The 21,314-nt window shown below is 41.1% G+C and overlaps 1 protein-coding gene across 1 annotated transcript in view; it reads left to right on the top strand.

Moving 5' to 3' along the window:
• The window catches only part of LOC117360805 (zinc finger protein 436-like), a 65,443-nt gene extending 44,539 nt beyond the window's left edge, over positions 1-20,904 (top strand). The window contains exons 3-5 of the mRNA XM_033945208.1: positions 9,252-9,378; positions 14,804-14,902; positions 18,057-20,904. Coding sequence (XP_033801099.1) covers positions 9,252-9,378; positions 14,804-14,902; positions 18,057-19,420 — 1,590 coding nt within the window. The 3' untranslated portion in view covers positions 19,421-20,904. The remainder of the gene's footprint in view (positions 1-9,251; positions 9,379-14,803; positions 14,903-18,056) is intronic.
• The last annotated feature ends 410 nt before the right edge of the window (positions 20,905-21,314 follow it).

Here is a 21,314-nt window from a genome sequence, read left to right on the forward strand (position 1 = left end):
GGGCACGGAATCAGAGAAAGACAGACATAGAGAAAGAAGAAAAAGTTGGGGGAGGGAATGAGATCTGGAGGAGAGGAAGCATACAGGAGGCTGAAAGAAGGGAAGAAGTATTGGATGCACAGTCAGAAGAATAAAGTGCAACCAGAGACTGATGAAATTACCAAAGGTAGGAAAATGATTTTATTTTCAATTTAGTGATTGAAATGTGCCAGTTTTGAGAAAGAAAAGATATTGAACTTTAAATGTGAGTGCTGCAGAAAAAAATAGAGTACTTGGAGGGCCGTAGAAAAAATAGTTAATGTCTTATTAAAGAAATGACAATTTTGCATGAGGTAAAACTCTTTATAGTTTATATATCTTTCCTTTTAACTGCTAAAGGAAAGTTTTATAAACTATAAAGAGTTTTACCTCATGCAAAATTGTCATTTCTTTAATAAGACATTAACTATTTTTTCTGCGGCCCTCCAAGTACCTACAAATCCAAAATGTGGCCCCGCAAAGGGTTTGAGTTTGAGACCACTGTTCTAGTGCAATAGGAACATCAGTCTTTAATATGTGAGTTGTGAACCTCTGATTGCGAGATCCTGTATAGAGAGCTTCATATACATTTTTCTGCTCTGCCTCCGATCACTCTGGGCTGTCCTGTAATTCCTCAGGTTTTTTCCTCTACATGAGATGGTAGGAGCCTATATATTCTGCTCAAGCTTATTTTTCCTTTAAATCTGGGTTTTGTTTATCCGATCTTGTGGCTCTTAGGTGCTACAAGTTTATCCGGACATGTGGCTCTTAGGTGCATCTCTGACTGCAAGAGGACACAGACTTTGAGGGCAGGGGTCAGTAGCCAAGAGGCAGCCTGTTTTGCAGGGTACCTGCTTGGTCAGCTTGGAAGCTCAGGGACCATTCCCTTAGGAGCAAAGCTTGCTCCAAATTTTGTCCGCAGAAAGCTTGAGCACAGACTGATTAGCCCCATGACTGTTTTGCATTTTGATCAGGGCCGACTGTGTTTCCTCTCCTGACTTCATGCTTGGGTACCGATGGGGATTGAGGTCTCAGTCCACCCAGTAGGACTAAGGAGCAGTCTGAAGAAGCGAGTTGTCTGATGTCCAGGCTTATCTAAGGCAGAAGTCTTCTCTTTTACCTGGCTGTATTTTCAGCTTTAGCAGTTCCCAGCACCTGCATGACATAGTGAGTGTTGACTGTAAAGGTTATGAGAAAAATCAGAGAGGGGGGGGGAGGTCTCTAAAAATGTTTTTTTAAGCGTTTCTGGGGCTAGGGACAGGGTTCCTCATCTCTAAAATCCTACTTCCCAAATTATTTTGATTGTTTAGTTCCCAGGGGACATTTTTTGGCACCAAAATTGCTGCCGCGGTGGCCATCGTGGATTTTACGATTTTTGAACAAAAGCCTCTATCTGCCTCAAAATATCTCGATTTAGTTCAAAATCATTCCAGATGGACTCTTCAGGCCATTCATGCCAGATTTGCGCTGGATGTTTGGCTGAGGATAATCTGTGTCCCACGTGACATGCGGCATGTGAGGGGGGGGAGTCAAGGGCTTAGCCTCCCACTAGCTCCTCTGAAGGTATGGGGTCTGAGAAGGCTCGAGTTCTGAGTCAAAATATGGATTGGAGCTGGGAAATGGTGAAAGTGCATCTCCAGCAAAGTGCAGCCGTGCATCCACCCAGTCAATATGAATAAGTCAAAACAATACTGGGGAAACCAAAACTTTTTGGTTTAATATCACTGAGAGCGATTGAAGAAAGGTATCTGAAAGCTACAAAAAAATAACTCCTATAAGTCATCCAAACTCCTTAAAATACTAGGAATGTATTCATATGCAGTCAAAAATATGCACAGACACATGAAGGCAAAAACAAGGGACAAACCCTAAGAATGTCGCCTCACCACTCGATCATTGCATATGATTGAGTAGATATCAAAAAGAGTCTTTCTTCGCTGCCTATGCAGTCTAATTAGTAATATATTTAATTAGTTGGTTGTAACAAAAGATCTTATCTTTATTGAGGGTTCCGATGTGGCCCGTTTCGTTCCTGGAAGCCCCTCTTGTCCAACACTGGTTGGACTATCATCATCCGATTTCATTGTTTCAATTTTCCATCTTTGAAGTTCCTGTTCTCCCCGCGGGGGTAATTTAGCAGCGCGCTTATACGCCAGAGAGCAGAGCTAGATAGTCAACTTAGGCATGCTACAGCCAGGATTAAATAGTGAGATTGAATGGCTTGCCTTTCTGCAGTGATTCTTTTCAGCATTTTTTTTTTTTCATTATTCATTTTTCAAATTTTAGCACCCTTCATGTTTTTCTGTTTTCCCATTGGTTGATTTGTTGACGGCTGTGACAGATTTGTTGACGTTGTTTGACGCTGTGATGTCAGTCAGCTGATATTTGAATCCTAGCTGTGGCGTCTTTTTTGCCATTTGAGCGCAGTTGAAGTAGCCTGCACTTTTGAAGGAGCTCATTTAACTGTTTTGGTGGGTACCCTCGGTTTAGCCATTTGAATTTTAACTTTAAAGTGTATAATTGACCAGTTTTTGCATGCGTTTTGAGGTTTACACAAAAAATATATTAATTGTTTTCAGAGACAGACTCCACCTTTAAAATCTTTCTGTTTGAATCTTGCATATCGGTTCCCTGACGCAGGAACGAAACGGGCCATGTTGGAACCTTCAATAAAGATAAGCTCTTTTGTTACAACCAAATAATTAAATATATTACTAATTAGACTGCATAGGCAGGGAAGAAAAAATCTTTTTGATGTCTGTTAAATCATATGCAATGATCGGGTGGTGAGGTGACATTCTTGGAGTTCACCCCTTGTTTTTGCCTTCATGTGTCTGAGCATATTTTTGACTGTATATGAAGACATTCCTAGTATTTTAAGGAGTTTGGATGACTTATGAGAGTGATTTTTTTTTTTTTTTAGCTTTCAGTCAATATGAATGGCACTATGTCATCCTCTTGGAAGCCATCATGCGGAGTCCCGCAGGGATCACTTCTATCACCTATTCTTTTCAATATCTACATGACTACTTTGAAGCTTTTCCGTTTATCCCCCTGTGAAACACTATATACGTATGCAGATGACATTTTTGTTCTCCTTGAGATAGACTCGAATCTCACTAACCTCGTTGTGAATATAATAGAATATATAATGAAACCTCAGTCATGGGCCCTTACTATACAAATGATACTGAATGAGTCCAAAACAAAATTACTTTGGTTTGGCCCAAAATTAGAGCAGCTACCTTTGTCCATTCTGTTGCCCTCAGGATCCTCATTGCAAATTGAATTCTCAAGTAAAGTTTTGGGTGTCATTGTAGATTCAACGCTTTCATTCAACGACCATCTTAATTCTTTGGTTAAAAAAAGCTTTTTTAGCCTTTTTATTTTGAGGAAAGTGAGATCCCGTTTCCATCAACAACATTTTGCTGTCCTTGTTCAATCAATCATTCTTTCGAGGTTGGACTGTTGTAATTCGGTCTATTTAAGTCTGACCAAGAAAAGCCTTTAAAGACTTCAATTGATCCAGAATACTGCGGCCAGGCTGATCTTTGCAAAAAGTAAATTTGATCATGTCTCTCTGCTTCTGCAAAAACTTCATTGGCTTCCAATAATTTCCAGGGTTTATTTTAAATGCGCCTGCTTAACATTCAAGATCTTGCATGGCATCTTTCCCCCTTTAATTCCCCTGTCTTAGAATTCTGTAAGATCTGATATCACCAGATCTACTCAAAAATTTAAATTGTCCTTTCCAACATCGAAAGTCATTATGTACATTGGCAAATTAGGGAAATCTCTACATTTCAAAATTACTGAGTTGTGGAATAATTTTCCTGTTCAACTGTGCGATCTGGTCTCTTTCCAACTATTTTGAAAATATCTGACAACTTAGCTATTTTCAAAGTTGTAAATTCCGCTCCTCTCCATTCTATTCCAGATTCATAATGTACTTGTTCTCTCTTCTAATTTTTTGTAAACCGTGCTGAGTTCTATTATTATAGAGAAGATGCAGTGTATATAAGCCTAAGGTTTAGTTTAGTTTAGTTTAAATTCTGGAGGGGACCAGAGGAAAACCTGCAAGCGCCCTCTGGGCATCCTGGTCTGGGTTTTGCTCCAGAATTTCTTAGTATGATGCATGAAGTGTGTTTTAATTACAGTGGTTGCATGGGCTCCTCAGGAGTCGCGGTGATGATAGCACCAGGTTCCTCCCCTCTAAGGGTGCAGTTCCCTCACAGCAGATATGGCGATTCAGCTGAAGAGGACTTGGATGAAGTGGACTTGAATCTATGCCTTTACTTTCCCAATCTGGGGCCTCAGTAATAGGAGATTCAGCATATCACTTTGGAGGGCAAGATCTTGACCAGGTGGCAGCCCTGGAATTTGGAGAGGACCCGACTGTGTGCAGGCTGTTTAAGCCCTCTGCACTTTTGGAGAGGGCTTAAATCAATCCAAGAATTGAAGATAGAGCTGCCTCAAACCTCTACTGCTCAGTGCTCACTCATGAGCAGCACTAAGGCTCAGACTACATGCTTTCCTTCTCATCTGGACATTACTAAGATGTTAACAGACCATTGGGAGGTCCCGGTGGGGCTCCTTGTTGTAGCAAAGGCCATGACAAAACTTTACCCAATGGACACTGATTTTAATCAGCTGTTTTTTTCCCAACAAAGGTAGATTCCCTGATGGTACAGGTTACAAAGCATACCTTCCTCTCCAGTGAAGGGAGAGGGGTGTTGAAAATGCACAAAACCACAGACTGGCTTTCGTCCTTTTGAAGTAATTTTAGGCCGCAGTGTTAGGGTTGAAGGTAGCAGAAGCAGCGTCATACATTGCACTTGCCTCTCTAAATTGCATGGGGGAGGGGCAGATTTTGACAGGATCCCCCTTATGTCGGGAGTGGATTATGTATTACAGTAGACTAGGAGATTCAAAGCATCTAAATACTTAACATATACCCTATGAAGTACACATTAATAAAGAGGAAAAACAGGTAGTGTTTCTCATTCCACGTTTTCAAATCGAGTCAAATCACTCCAACTGTTATATAGAAAGCACTTTCACATTACACTAAAGTGACTTATAAGAGTAATTACTCAAAACTTTTCTTTTATATACCATACATTAGGAAGTTTTTGTAACATTTAAAAAACTAAAGTTAACTAACCAGGAGAGGAACATCAGAGATTTAATTCAGGAAAGTGGATTATTGGGTCTCTTATAGCATGCAGCTATTTCAGAACCCTCTTCAATCCTGATCTGTTTTATAATTTGTTCCTCCCCCAACCTCTCTAACTATCTAAATCCTTTTTAATTAACTTTATAATCCTGACTTTTGAGTTAAATAGTTATAAAATAGTTGTGTGGTGGATCACAGCAACATATGATGTCAATCCTAATGTGTAAAATTATTCTTATCTGTTCCATAGAACTCCAGCGCTGTCAGAATTATGTGGAGTGGATTATGTGGCAGATGCTGTGCTCAGGGTCTTGAGCAAGGTCTCTGCATATGCTATTTCTTCCCATAGAATGCTATGGATCAGACATTGGGCAGGAGATTCCTCCTTAAAGGCTACTCTAAGCAAGTGTCCTTGAATGGTCAGGTGTTTTTTGTCAAAGGACTGGACAATCTGATGGCCAGTGTGGTGGATCATAAGCCAAAGTCTTTGCCAGACAGTAGGCAAAAGACCTTTAAAGGGTCAGGTTGAGGAAATATTCATGGCTCGTGGTGGTTCCATCAGTTCTCAGAAAGCTAGAGGGCTTTACAGAACCAGAGATAGAGATAGGGTGTTGCCAGATGCCCTCAGTCATCTGGAGCCCACCCACAGCAGCACTCAAAAAGCAGTTATGGTGCCAGGCTAGCAACCGTAATGCCGTGGATAGGCGGGAGTTTGACGGCTCACTGGGAATCATGGACATGGATCTCCTTGCATTGCTGAGTCCTGGGCATTATTTGGGAAGGGTACAAGCTAGGGTTTTTTTGCCCCCTTCTGGACCTCTTTGTGGATGCTCCAGTGGGAAAACCAGAGAAAGTAGTTAGAGTCCAAGTGTCAATAGAGTTTCATAGATCTAGGAGTTAGGCTATCCCGGATGAAGTATCATGCCCAAAAGAGACTCGGAGGATTGGAGACTGATTCTGGATCTGAAGGCGGTCAAAACAACTCTCAAGATACACCACTTCCACATGGAGACTGGGAGAATTTCTTGCTTCTTTGAATTTTACAGAGGCCTATCTACATATCCCCATTTTTCCAGATCACAGAATATTCTTCAGATTCCACATCCTGGAGCTGCCCTTCTAATTCTCGACACTTCTATTGGGGCAGGTGATGGTTGACAACAGCACACCTTCGCAATGAGGGGATTCAATTTATTTATTTCAATTTTTATCCCATTCTCCTGGGAGCTCAGAATGGGTTACAATTGACATACACAATAAATTACGGACAAAGGCATTTGCAGTAGAGACAGGTGACGTTAAAACGTTGGGAGGGGAGGGGGAGCAAGGAGAGCACGGACTGGGAGGAGGGCAGAGATAGAGGAGGAGTGGGAGAAGAGCAAGGAGTCAAGGAAGGGGAACATGGAATAGGAGATTGGAAGGAGAGCAAGGAGTTAAGGAATGGGAGCGAGGAGGAGGCTGTTCGTTGGCATTGTTCAGTTGAAGAGAAGGGTCTTCAGCGTTTTCCAGAAGGTCATCAGCGAGTCTTTCCGGAAGGTCATCAGTGAGTCTTGTGATCTTCTCTGGGCAGGCAAATGGTTCCAAAGACGGGGGTGAAATGGGACTATCTCCAGGTTCTGGGGTTCATGGCGTTAGAGCGCAAAGGAAATTCTGATGTAGTAATTTCTACTCTTATGAAGTCTAAGAAGTCGACTACACTAAGGCGTGGAAGACTTTTCAGCATTGGTGCAACCACAAAAGAGTAGAGCCATATTGCGCTCCTGTTTCAGTGGTGCTGGCCTTTTTCTAGGCAGGCCTTGATAAGGGCCTTACTGTGGCTTCCCTTTGGGTCCAACTTGCTGAGCTTTCTTGTTTCAGTGCCCGGGACCATAGTACTTCACTTGCGTTTCACCCTGACATGGCCAGATTTTTCTGAAAGGTGCTTTTCGCATTAGACCACCTATCAAACCTCTGTTCCCTTCGTGGGATATTAACTTGGTTTTGTCTTGCCTTACCAAGGCTCCGTTTGAGCTTCTCAAAGATGCTTCCCTCTTGAACCTGCCACGGAAAGACAGTTGTTCTGGTTGCCATTTCCTCAGTGAGATGTGTTGGAGCTCAAGGCTTTGTCTTGTAGAGAGCTTTTCCTGAGGATCTCGAAATCTGGGATTTCTCTCCGCACAGTTCCTTCATTTCTGCCAAAAGTAGTGTCAGCATTCCATGTTGATCAGGAAGTGCATTTGCCTGTTTTTCAGCCTACTGGTTCTATGAAGAAGGACCACATTTTGAGGAAGTTAGATGTCTGCAGAGTCCTATGTTATCTAGAGGTCACAAAAGAGTTTCACCTCTGACCATCTGTTTGTGCTGACTCATTTTTCTAAGCAGAGCACTCCTGCTTCCAAGGCCACTATTTCCAGATGGATCCATAAGGCCATTTCGTCAGGCTACATTTTATGTGGTAAACAGTCTTCTGTTTCTGTTAAGGCACATTCTACCAGGAGTATGGCCTCCTTGTGGACCGAGGCTAGGGCAGTCTCCCCTGTGGAGATTTATAGGGCAGCTACTTCCACTCTGCACATGTTTGCCAAATTTTACAGAGTGGATATGGCTGCAAGACAGGACTCTTCCTTTGGGTCTTTGATCTTGAGTGTCGGCACAGTCAGCCTGCCCTAAGTGTTTGGGACTGCTTTTGTATGCCCCATATGTCTAGAATGACTCACCTATTGCATTGGGAAAAGAGATTGTCTTTACCTTGTTAATATCTTTTCCAGTAGATAGGTAAGTCATTCTAGACTCCCGCCCTGTACTTCCTGCGCCTGCCTACTGTCTCATTCTGCTTATGCTTTTCCAAGTTTGATTATTGGATGCCAGTCAGCCCTTTTTGGGCCTTGAAGAATTCTGTATAATTGTTCAAGGTGTGTGCAGGGGTACTTCCTGAGCTCCTTTGATGCTTTTGTTGGCTGTTTGATGTTTGTTGTTCTAATGTTTCTTATTTAAGCAGAATAGTTGATTCTTGGGAAAGTTCCCATCGGTGACCCTACTTCACATACTGTCGATGGAGCTCTCTTTTTGCTTGGATACTAACTATAGGTGGCAGTAGAGCGCCCAGTGAAGTAGAGTAGAGTCAGAGAAAAAATCCAGAGTGGATTTGTTCTGCAGATGGCTCATGGCCATTGGGAGATAACCCACATGTCTAGAATGACTTGCCTATGTACTGGAAAAGATATTATCAAGGTAAGGACATAATCTCTTTTTATCGCTGATATTCTAATCATTTACATGCATACTCAGAAGATAATTACCTCTTAATTTATAGAATTATTCCTAAACATACTACATTTTATAAAGGAATTTTGCATGTATATGATAGTATACGCGTGTAAAATACCTGTTATACCATTTTTCTGTGAGTATGTCTACTTGTATATGGCTGTTGTAGGCATGTTCTAGAGTAGAGTTTGGGCAGGGCACAAGTAGAATTCCAATTTATGCATTAATTGTACATGGGCGCATTTCAGTACCAATTTCTGCAGGATTGTGCTACTAGTTTCTTAAGACACAGATGTTTATTTGTCCTTATAAAATAATCTATGGCAAAATGCCCTTCACACATAGGCATTCTTTTAATAAAATTACGCCAAAATGCCCTTCATACATAGGCATTCTTTTAATAAAATTACCCTAAAAGAGAATACTATAGTTACAAAATTAAGGGAAAAATTTTAACAGTCTGTTTTACAAAGCCGCACAGCAACAGCCCCGAAGCCCTTTAAATCTCTATGGGCTTTGGGGCCATTATCACGTAGCAGCCGCTAGTACAGCTTTGTAATACAGGCCCTAAGTGTTATGTGGGAATGGCCTAATGGCTAGAGCTGCTGCCTCAGCACCCTGAGGTTGTGGGTTCAAGCCCAATGCCACTGTTCTGAACCTAGTAGGTTACCTAACCCTCCATTGCCCCAGATTCCATAGTTAGATTGTGAGCCTGCTGGAAAAGATAGGGAAAATACTTAAGAGTACCTGATTAGATTGTGAACTACTCAGGCGGCTATGGAAACATATGTGAAATCTCTTTATTTTTCAGAAACCAGTTAAATTCCAAGATGTTGCGGTCTACTTCTCTGAGGAAGAGTGGCAGCTGTTAGAAAATCAGCAGAAAGAACTGTATAGGAGTGTGATGAAGGAGAACTATGAAAATTTGACATCACTGGGTAAAATCAAACTGCATTTTCTCTTTTAGTATTGACTTTGTGATCTCTGGAATAGTCCTGGCTTCCAGGCAGGAACATTGGCTGTGACAGCTTGTCCCTTGAGGCTTTGGAACTGGTCGCATTAACTGTCAGAATACGAATCTATAAAAGACTCAACTATTTTCTTTTGTTCTTTATTTGTTTGGTTCAGGATATTCAATTAGAAGTGTTGAATAAATATAAAAAAATATAAAAGACAATATATGTTAGCTACTATCCCTAAAATTTAAATGGCATCATTTAAAGAGATAGTATAAAAAACATGAGTAATTTTCAATTTGAATGTTTTCAAAAATACCACAATACTGTAATAAAATAATGTGATTGTGCTCAGTTTTTAAACCTCACCCAAAGGTGACTAGAACAGGTGATATCTTACCACCTCATAGCACAACAAAGAAGGATATAAAACTGCTGGAGAGGTTGCAGAGACGAGAAACGAAGCTAATAAAAGGTATGGAGAACTTGGAATACGAGGAACGACTTAAGAGACTGGGATTGTTCTCCCTTGAGAAAAGGAGACTGCGAGGGGATATGATCGAGACTTTCAAAATACTGAAAGGAATCTACAAAATAGAGCAGGAAAAAAAATTATTTATAATGTCCAATGTGACACGGACAAGAGGACATGGACTGAAGCTAAGGGGGGACAAGTCCAGGACAAATATCAGGAAGTTCTGCTTCACGCAACCTGGAATGCTCTCCCAGAGGAGGTTATTGTGGAATCCACCGTTCTAGGATTTAAAAGCAAACTAGATACACATCTCCTTACGAGAGGCATAGAGGGATATGGGTGACTAAAATTACGCCAGGATGGGTCTCCACGTGTGCGGATCGCCGGACCGAAGGTCTGATCCGGAGATGGCAGTTCTTATGTTCTTATATCTGGCAACAATGTCCACAAACATAAATGAATGACCCTTCTAAAAACAATGTAATCAAAATCTTGTACTTATTGAAACTGAGAGTTAGTCATAGTATAAAAAATATCTCTTAAAAAGATACAGTAGAATAAATATAGCCATACATTCATATAGGACTAGATGGTACCCCAAAAATTGGCATTCACTGTTCTCTAAATGGTGCTCCGAGTTGAATGCCATTTATAGAATAGCATTTAGAGTCATTTTCCGTGCCAAACTGAAACCTGGTATAAATCCTGATATGTAAATTAGGTGTAGATCCCTGATATTCATTAATAACTGCGTGCATCTTTAATGGACACCCCTAACCCGGCCTATGGTCTTTATAGATTAGCACATAAGATGCACACGTAAATCCAAATTGTTGCCAATTAGCACCAATATTTGCTTGATAAGAACCCAATTACTAATTGCTTATTCCAGTGCAATAGGTGAGATATTCTAGACAGTAGAGTTATTTCCCTTTAGCCGTATGCTGCAGAAGGAATCCACTCCAGATTTTTCACTCTGCCTCTATTGTACTTCACTGATGCTCTCTAGCTCCACCCTCAATTCTTTCCTTCTGCATGCATGACTGCAGATATGTTTGTTCTGCTCTCCCCATTTTATTATTTTTAATTTGATGTAATTTCTTCCCCTTTTCGGGTAATTTGGTGCTTGGAGTGATTTTAAAGCTTTACCTGCTTTAGAATTCATAGACTTTGGTCTGTAGCTTACAGGCCAATCCCACTGAGTACCTGTTAGCCAATCAGCATAGTTTTTCTCTAGAGCTTGGGGCTTTACTTGAGGTGGTCTCACCTTCTGTTAATCAGGGGTCGAGCACAGGTTGTTAGGCACCCTTAGGAGGCTTGGCGGTGTCTCACGGGATACTGGATGCATCTGCCCGTTCCAGTGCGCACCCGTTGGGTCGCAGGAGTGGAGGTGTAGTCAGACACTGGAGTCTGACAAGCAGCCTGAATATCTGCTTTGCAGCACTATTCCCAGCATTTTGGCAGTGAATAGTCTCATCCAACACTGATCTGACGGGTCATAGTGAGTACACAGGCTATGTGGGGGCGGAATGGGACAGGGTCTGATGCGGATTGGGATAGGGTTTGAGGCGGAATGGGGCAGAGCCATGCACCCGGAATTTTACAATTTTAAATATGGTAAACCTAGGTGTGAGCAACTACACCATATCAAAAGCTGGTGTAAGTGCCCATGCCTAATGGTTGGTAGTTCGGCAAATAACTCCTAGTATCCTATAACCTGCACGTTTAATTCCTAAGTATGCTCCTGACACGCCCATGTGCCCTAGAAATTGCGTACGATAGAATTTGTGCATGCAACTTCCAGAATAGTGACTAAGGGCAGTTGGATACACAGCCTGCTAATTGGTACCATCTAGCGCCAGTCAACACCCTTTTAAGCCAATACGGTAATTGGTTGTTAACTCTACTTAGCAGCCAATTATTAAATTGAGTTGCTTGTGCAATGATCTTATTCTATAAGTTGCTTGTGCAAATTTGTGTGCTAGAGTTAGGAGGATAGTAGAGCTTTCAGAAATACTCCTATCTGTCTCAGAATTCCCTCCACCTTGCTCAGACAGATTAAACTCTAGCTCTTGTTTCACTCTTCACAAAGTGAGAGTGAAGGATAAAGGGTCATTGATTTGATATACTACTTTCTGTTGCACAGCCAAAGTGGTTTACATTTTTATTATATTCAGGTACTTTCTTTGTCCCTAATGGACTCACAATCTGAGTATTTGTATTTGGGACAGTGAAAGATTAAGTGACTCTCCAAGAGTCACAAGGAGCTGCAGTGTGCCCAGTTCTTTGGAGACAAGCAGGGGAGATGTAGTCACACTTGTTAGTCTAAGGACTTCACCAACAAGTGTGACTACATTCCCCTGCTGTCTACGGAGAATCCCTGTTACATGTAAGCACCTTTCTCCGAAGACAAGCAAGGGAGAAGTAGTCACACTTGTTAGTCTAAGGACTTCACCAACAAGTGTGACTACATTCCCCTGCTGTCTATGTTACAGGTAAAAAAAACTGCACTTACTGTTCCCTCTAAGCCACGGGTGTCAAACTCAAGGCCCACGAGCAGAATCTGGGCCGCCTGGCCATTTTATGCGGCCTGTGGTGTGATGCGGCGTTTTCATAGCCGCCCCTGGTGTTGTCTTTTGGCCTGTTCCCTCCTCCTCACTGCCACAGTGTGCACAAAGCCAAGGGCAGCGGCTCCTATGCGCGTCCTGCGCCTGAACCGGACGCCTTCTCTCTGATGTCGCGTCAGAGGGAATGCTTCCGGATGAGGCACAAGGAGCTGCTGCCCGCGGCTTTGTGCACACTGCAGCAGTGAGGAGGAGGAGGGAGCCAGGCAGAAAATAATACCGGGGCGGTAATGAAAACGCCGTATCGCACCGCAGGCCGCATAAAATGGTCAAGCAGGAGCCGACCAGAAGATAAAACACTCACCGGAAGGAGGCACAGCATGAAAGGAGGGAAACAACAATGGTAAGGTGAATGATTTTATTTTCAATTTAGTGATTGAATTGTGCCAATTTTGAGAATTTACATCTGCTGTCCTATATTTTGCACTGTTCAGGAAGAAATGCATATGCTTCTTTTTCTTTGGGGTTGAACTGCATGCACAGTCTTGAATCTTAGGGTTTGATTTGTATATATTAGTACTTTTAGTTTTGGTCCCATATTTGCATAAGGGTTATCTATGTTCTGGTAGGAATGAATGTTGAGAAGCATACAGTGTGCTTTGTGTAGTTTCATTTTGTGGTTAACCATTATGTGTTGTTAATAAAATTATATTGTGTACTAGCTGATCACCCGGCGTTGCTCGGATATAAATTCCCTTCAGGAACATTCACTTGAGGAATAACATCACACAAATTTTCAGTTTCGGCTTCACCACAACACACCACAGCGGCACTTCCTTATATAGTGTTGACTGTGACATCATTCTGACTGTGTGACATCATTCCCCAAGCTTCACACCATTGGTCAAAGCAATATCTGTCTTTTTCGATGAGTCTTTACATGTCATCCCCTTCCCACCCCCACAGTATTTTTTTTCCCAGATAGCAATTGATATGTATACCAAGTTTGGTTGAAATCTGTCCATGCGTTTTGGAGTTATGCTGGAACATACATACATACATCTGATTTTATATATATATAGCTGATGCCCCGGCGTTGCACGGGTATTTAATTATAGCAATAACACTGTAAATGGATTCAAATAAAGATACTTTATAGTGGTGAATGAAATTAATTTTTTACATACCTGCCGTGAGACCCCCAAAACATATCACCCCAGGTAGTGAGGGATCTGCATACCAAGTTTCGTTCAAATCGGTCAAGCCGTTTTTGAATTACTGTGAGAATGGCAGCTTTTTACATTTTTTTCATTGACATGAATGGGTGAAATCTGATTTTCTGTTTGTAGCTCCGCCCACATGTGCAGGTGGGCCGCGAGACCCCCAGAACATATCACCCCAGGTAGTGAGGGATCTGCATACCAAGTTTCGTTTAAATCGGTCAAGCCGTTTTTGCGTGATCGCGGCACATACACACATACATACCTCCGATTTTATATATATATATAGATGTATATATGAAAAATGAATGGAAAAAATGGTATTAGTACTATTATGGAGCGGGGGTGAGGGGTGGAGATTGGGCGGAGTCTGGCCCTCGACTTAGCCTGTGTTTTGGATTTCGGCTTCTTAATGTGACTGAGTTTGACATCCCTGCTCTAATCTGAGCCAGAGTCTTCAACCTACACTTCTATTGCTAGGGACAAGCAGGTTCCTGGAGTAATTAGTTTGCCTTTTCTTCATTATTGAAAATGTGATAGTGAACCATCATCACCCACTGGCAGGACTATAGGTAGAGGACTCCTGCTCAGCTTAGAGGGGAACATGGTACCCAGTGTGTACTGGGCAGGTGAATTATGTGTGTATGTTGTTTAGTGTGACTATGTACTAATCTGTTTTTAAAACTGGAGCCGATTTTAATGCAGAGTGCACTAAGGTAATGAGATATACTGTACAATGTAGCAGCGGTAACACAATATATCCACATTAAGAGAGTGCAACCCTGTTAGAGCAATTATTTTGAGCAGTTCTGTTTTCCATATGCTAACTGGCCCATAGCGAAATGGTTGTTTGGTGCAGGGAACACTCCCCCCTCTCTTTGAAGTTGAAAGTGATCTCTCTCCCCTCCGCACTTCTCAAAACAGAAGGTAGCCTTACTTGCAAAAGAAACCAAAACTACAAATCTAGAGATGTTGGGAGAAAAAATTAAAATGGGGATAAGCCTGTCAGGGTTGACATGGATTCTAACCTTTTTGGTTGAAATCATGAGGGGAAAATTTGGGGAGAAAACAATGTTTAATTATATCAAGACTTACATATTTTAATAAATATTCTGTCAGATCATGTATTTCTCTTTCCCTATGCATAGGTTTTACTACTACAAAACCTAATATCTTAAAAAGGATGGAGCAGGGGCGACCACTATGGGTCTCAACCAGAAGAAAAGTTATTAAACATTCTTTTAGAGGTGAGCAAATATTACAGATCAGGGCACAGACCTCTAAGAATACAATCTACTAAAAGCTTTTGTTATTTATTTGCTATGATTATTATCAATTCTGTAGTGCTACTGGGTACCATTCTTTCTCCAGGTCTTAGCCTTGATTAGAAGAAACCCTAAGCAGTTTTGGGGAGATGGTCTTCTCTATGCCATATTTCTCTCACCCTTGTATACAGGTGGGGGTTCAGAGCTGGTTCTCTTAGTGCCTTGGGGTGTTCCTTTATTCCTCATTTAATGCTTTAGAGCAGGTTTGTCAAAGTCCCTCCGCGAGGGCCGCAGTCCAGTTGGGTTTTCAGGATTTCCCCAATGAATATTCATGAGATCTATTTGCATGCACTGCTTTCATTGTATGCTAATAGATCTCATGCATATTGGATACTGGATTGCGGCCCTCGAGGAGGGACTTGGACACTCCTGCTTTAGAGCAATGCTTCCCAATCCAATCCTTGAGGCACACCTAGCCCAATGGCATAGTGAGAGAAAATGGCATGCTTTCTATGTCCAGCTTGTGATTGCATTTGGCTTGGATGATTTTTGGCCACTGCTGCACTCTCGGGTGAGGGGCAGAGACAGTCCAACCAGTTGATTGTTTTTCCTTATTTATTAACTTTCACTTTTAGCACACTGGTTTGTGCACTAGTTATCACACATTAATTTACAATTGGGAAAGTCCGAGGATGTTTCACACGTTTCACCCTTTTAGGGTGTATGATTGTGACAGCTGTGCATTAGGGGCTGTGCTCCCCATTGCGGGCTGTGGGACTGAGGACTTCCCATTCACCTTTAATAATTTATTAGGAGTGCTTGTCAAGGCTGTCTCTCCCCCATACTCGATTCGGGGCAGGGGAGACTTTTTCTCCTTCACCTAATTTTGGATGCCATTTATTAAATATCCCCCTAAGTGCCTATCTGATGTCGCTGCTCTTTTCCTTTCTGAGTACCTCAGGGTGTTGACGTGTGCAGATCGCTGGACTTGATGGATCGAAGGTCTGATCCGGAGATGGCAGTTCTTATGTTCTTATGGCCGCTGCCCTGCTCCTCTCTAGGCTCCTTGGGGCACTATTGCCTCTGCATTCCCTGTCTGGAATTTTCATAAAAACTGGAATGAAGCTCTCCCTCCCCCCCCCCCACGCATTATAAGCGAACAGTAGCATGCATTATTTCCTCAATTGATTTTAATTATTAGGATTTAGCAGCTATTTACCTGTACCCAGAGGGCTTATTGTAAGGGACATTAAAGAGTTATCTGATCTGAACCCTGGCTTACCCCAGTTCTTCATCTACTCCTCCAACACCAGTGGCAAAAATGATGCAATTGAGGCACAACAGCTTTCATTCAGCTTCCAACCCATTGCTTTTGGGATGTATAGTCCTACACTCGGCTTAAGAGACCACAGTTATTAATCCACAACAACCCCCCCCTGATATTCAGACCATGGTAGTTGGCGGTTTTAAAGCTACTGACCTATTCAGGCTGAATCTAACTCAGGTATTTAATGCTGGGGAGATATAGTAACATAGTAGATGACGGCAGATAAAGACCCGAATGGTCCATCCAGTCTGCCCAACCTGATTCAATTTAAATTTTTTAAATTTTTTCTTCTTAGCTATTTCTGGGCATGAATCCAAAGCTCTACCCGGTACTGTGCTTGGGTTCCAATTGCTGAAATCTCCGTCAAAACCTACTCCAGCCCATCTACACCCTCCTAGCCACTGAAGCCCTCTCCAGCCCATCCTCCCCCCAAACGGCTATATACAGACACAGACCGTGCAAGTCTGCCCAGTACTCTCCTTAGTTCAATATTTACTATTATTTTCTGATTCTAGATCCTCTGTGTTCATCCCATGCTTCTTTGAACTCAGTCACCGTTTTCCTCTCCACCACCTCTCTCAGGAGCGCATTCCAGGCATCCACCACCCTCTCCGTAAAGTAGAACTTCCTAACATTGCTCTTGAATAAAGACACCAACACTGAATATCCAGGTCAGCTGCCAACCTGGGAACTGGGCAGCTACCCTGGGCTAGTTTGCAAAAGGTGCATAAGTATGTGTGAGGAATGAGTAAATAAATAACTACCTGTTAGTTTTCAGTGGAAATTGACCTACAGTTTTGGTCTGCAGTTCATTTTTCTAGATTTATGATGCTAAGAACTGTCTACTGCTAAAAATTAGTGTTAGGTTAACTTTTTTCCCTGCCCTAAATGCAGCCCCCTTAAGGGCACTTTACAGAGATATTCATCGGCATTATCTGGACAATGTACACCGCCTTGGATAAATTTCTTCAAAAAGGCAGTAAGAGGCACCTAAGTTAAAACGGCAAAAACTGGCACCGTTAAAGCGCCTACCAGTGCCTAAATAATTTGCATTGGAATTGTGCCTAGATAGGCGCTTTAGGTCGCCGAACTCTACTATGGGCTTGGCTAACACCGAAAGTGGCGTTAGGTGGCTGTCAAACACATTTTGACCTGGGATTCGCATTTCCAGACTGCTGAGTACGATTGGTATCCAACAAAACTTTTTTTTCTAGTAGAACTCAAACAATAACTACCGTGTCACCAAACAGATTAGTACAACATCATATACTGTATCACAACACAGGCATTGACCACGTATGTTACTTTGTACTTCTTAATCAGTATTCAGACTCCTGAGGCAGGCCCCTTTTGGCCGAAACGTGGTCATGTTGAGTCTTATTACACAATAAAGCAACTGAGCATCAAAGGTCACCTTTGTTGTTGTTATTTGTGGAGAGACCATATCTCACTAGTAAGGGATAGAAATTTTAAGGACCCCCTTTGCATAAGCATTTTTTTTTTTTTTTTTTAAATCTTTATTCATTTTCAAATATTACAACAAGTGTATAATAGTCAAACAGAAAATCTTTAACTAATCACTTGACAATCTTACTTAAATTCCTTCAAATATATAAATATAAAAGAATCCCTACCCACCCACCCATATTAATAATAAACAATTATCAATTATTATCTTTCACATTCCCACCCCCCCTATATTTTATCTAATACTAAGGTGTTTAAGATGTATAAATGTTATTTTAATTAATTATGTTATATAACTGAATGCCTAACTTTCATCTTGAATCAACTCTTATTTTCCTGCAGAGGGAGAACCAGTGGACACAGACAAGTCAACAGATCAGCAAGAATATAGAGACAATTTACTAAGACTGATGGTATCAGAGGAGGACAATAAGACCATTATCCAGGATTCAAAGCTGTGCAAACCCCGTGAAAGGAAGCCAAAGGCAGAGAATCTTCCAGGAAACCCATGTAGGGAAAGTGTAGAGGAATGTCTAGATTCTCAGATTGGTTCTCTTAAACCAACAGCTACCACTGAAGCACCATACCTGCAAATAATTGTGAAATCTGAAACATATGATAAAGAATTTGAAAATAAGTGGCATCATGGTACAGGGAGACCACATCAATGTTCTGAATGTGAGAAAGCCTTCAAGAAAATATCAACTCTGATTAACCATCAAAGGACCCACAAAAAGAAGAGAAAGTATAGGAAGCGCCTGACAAAGAGTTCAACGCAGCTTATTGTTCATAATAGAAAACGCATATTAGCAAGACCATTTAAATGTACAGACTGCGAGAAAAACTTTTGCCATAAGTCTAGTCTCAGCACTCATCAGAGGATCCACACAGGGGAGAAACCATATGAGTGTAAGGACTGTGGAAAATGCTTTAGTAACTTGTCTAGTCTCATTAAACATATAAGAATCCACACAGGAGAAAAACCATACAGTTGCAATATATGTGGAAAAAATTTCAATGTGAGTTCAAGTCTCATTAAACATACACGAATACATACTGGAGAGAAACCATATAAATGTCCAGTTTGTGAGAAATGCTTTAATGATAGCTCACATCTCACTCTACATATAAGAATTCACACAGGAGAGAGACCATATAAATGTACAGACTGTGGGAAATGCTTCATTAGAAGTACAAAGCTTGTTGAACATATGCGAACGCACACAGGAGAGAAACCCTATAGATGTACAGACTGTGAAAAGTGCTTTGCTGATAGCTCATCTCTCAAAAAACATAGAAGAATACACACAGGTGAAAGACCCTATAAATGTACAGACTGTGAGAAAAGATTCACTAAAAGCTCCCACCTCATTGTTCATAAAAGGACGCATACAGAAGAGAAGCCATATACTTGCACAGAATGTGATAAACGTTTCAGTGATAGTTCAAGTTTTGGTAGACACAAGAGAATTCATACAGGAGAGAGACCGTACCAGTGTGCGTATTGTGAGAAAAGCTTCACAGATCTTTCAACTGTCATCAAGCACCAGAGAACACATACAGGAGAGAGACCATATAAATGTACAGTATGTGAACGATGCTTCAGTCAGAGCTCTGGTCTTATTAAACACCAACAAACTCACCTTGGACTGGAAGGTAAAAACTGTGCCATAGCCTATCTTCTAGAAACTCTGAAAACAGAGTAACAACCCACTGCCAGATCCCGTTACCACTAGGTGGGGTTACACAGAACAAAAATGTTAGGAGCAGAAAAGACATGGGATCTGATGGGCAGAGAATAATTAAAGAGAATAGCATTCTTCTGTCAAATCTTGCTGAGCACCTTCATGTGATGACCTCATTGTGTAACATCTATACTGAATCTCAGCAACGCGAACACTCTATTTGAATATATAAAGATAAAAATGATCAAGTCCATATCGGTTGCCCATTGACCAGAATGAAAAAGTGCCCATTTTTAGCTTCAGCGCTAGTGCTAAAGATGGCATTATCAACCGTGCACATTCTTTAGGATAAAATAACATTCAAGCCACCGTTATAGGCTAGGGTGAACGATGTCCATTTTTCCACTGCTAATGTAAACAGACCACAGTAGTTAATAGAAATCTTTAAGAGGACTGAATACAATTCATTGGCTCTTGAAGATTAAAAGGAGATGGCAAACTGCTGCTTTTATACAATAAACCCACTGTTTGAACCTAGAGAGTACACAAAGACATCCTGACAAAAACTGAAAGCAAGACCATTAGTATTGGAGGAAAAGCTGTAAAGTATAACAATGATGATAAAGATCTTTAACTGAACCAATAAATCCCCCCTCAAAAAAAAATCCACCCCCCCAAAAAAAAACTACATAAGTGATGCAATCTTAAATAATCTATATAATGCAACAGCAATAAAAATGGAGAGAAGGAAAAGGAGCTCTAGGAAGGAACAGCGAAAGAGAGGCTGGAGCAGCCAAAGTAACCAGAAGAGATAATTGAACCTGTTATCGTAAATCATGTGGCACCAATAAATGAGAAGGATACAATGGAGGAGATGAAGACAGCAAAACACCAAAAGATTGTGGAACAGTAGATTGGATGTACTAGTTTGTAGTTTTAATAAGCTTCCCAAAAAAATTAAAAGCAATAATCTTAAAAACAATTTACAAAGGATGTATGCAGTCACAAATGACTCACAAGATAAAAATCAAATAATGTATAAAATACAAAATGACCCAACAAGGGCTGTGTTTCGGCAAAATAAAAATGCCTTCCTCAGGGTCCTTATAGGGTCCTTGGCTGTCTTAAATATAAAAACATAAAAGTCAAAACAGCACAACACACAAGCCTCCAATGAAGACAGAGCAATGAGCAGAGTCGAGAAGGAAAGCAACAAAGGAGCTGGACATAGAAGAACTAGTAGATTAACTTCTAAATCAAGCTGATTGAAACAATATTGAAATTTAAAAAAATGCTTTAGCAGCATTTAATGATACAAATTCTTAATACCATTCCCATAATTGCATGTAACTGTGGTATCATAGGTTGGCCAAACAGTCTTCAAAGAGTTAGATGTAAAAAAGAAAAAAAAAAACTCATGGAGCCAGTATATGCTAAGACTATATATTTCATTCCAATAGGTAAAGGAGATATGGAACTTAGAAAAATAGATTATATATAGACAGTTAGTATAGATTACTCGCAGCAGATCCAAATGCTCAAAGGCTGCTAAATTATGAAAGAAAACAGCCTTAGATAATTTCCATAATCAAACTTGGACAAACATGCTGAAGAACAGAAGAATGAGTGGGAACCTACCAATATTTGTAAAGAGAGAAGAACATTATTTGCAAAAGGACAGGTGACAGCTTCAGCGGTTAGAGAACAAGGCCAGCACCAGGCAGACTGCTTCAGTTTGAGCCCCGAAAATGGCAAGGACAAATTAAGAACAAGTATGCATATGTAGTATCGCATCATACCTTATCTTATGCTATGAGTTTATCTTGTTGGGCAAACTGGATGGACTGTACTGTCAGCTACTATGTTATTATGAAAATACTTTTTAAAGGACCACAAAAGTAAGAAAACCAAGCAG

This window comes from Geotrypetes seraphini, chromosome 5 (assembly GCF_902459505.1).
Source record: "Geotrypetes seraphini chromosome 5, aGeoSer1.1, whole genome shotgun sequence".
NCBI lineage: Eukaryota > Metazoa > Chordata > Amphibia > Gymnophiona > Dermophiidae > Geotrypetes > Geotrypetes seraphini.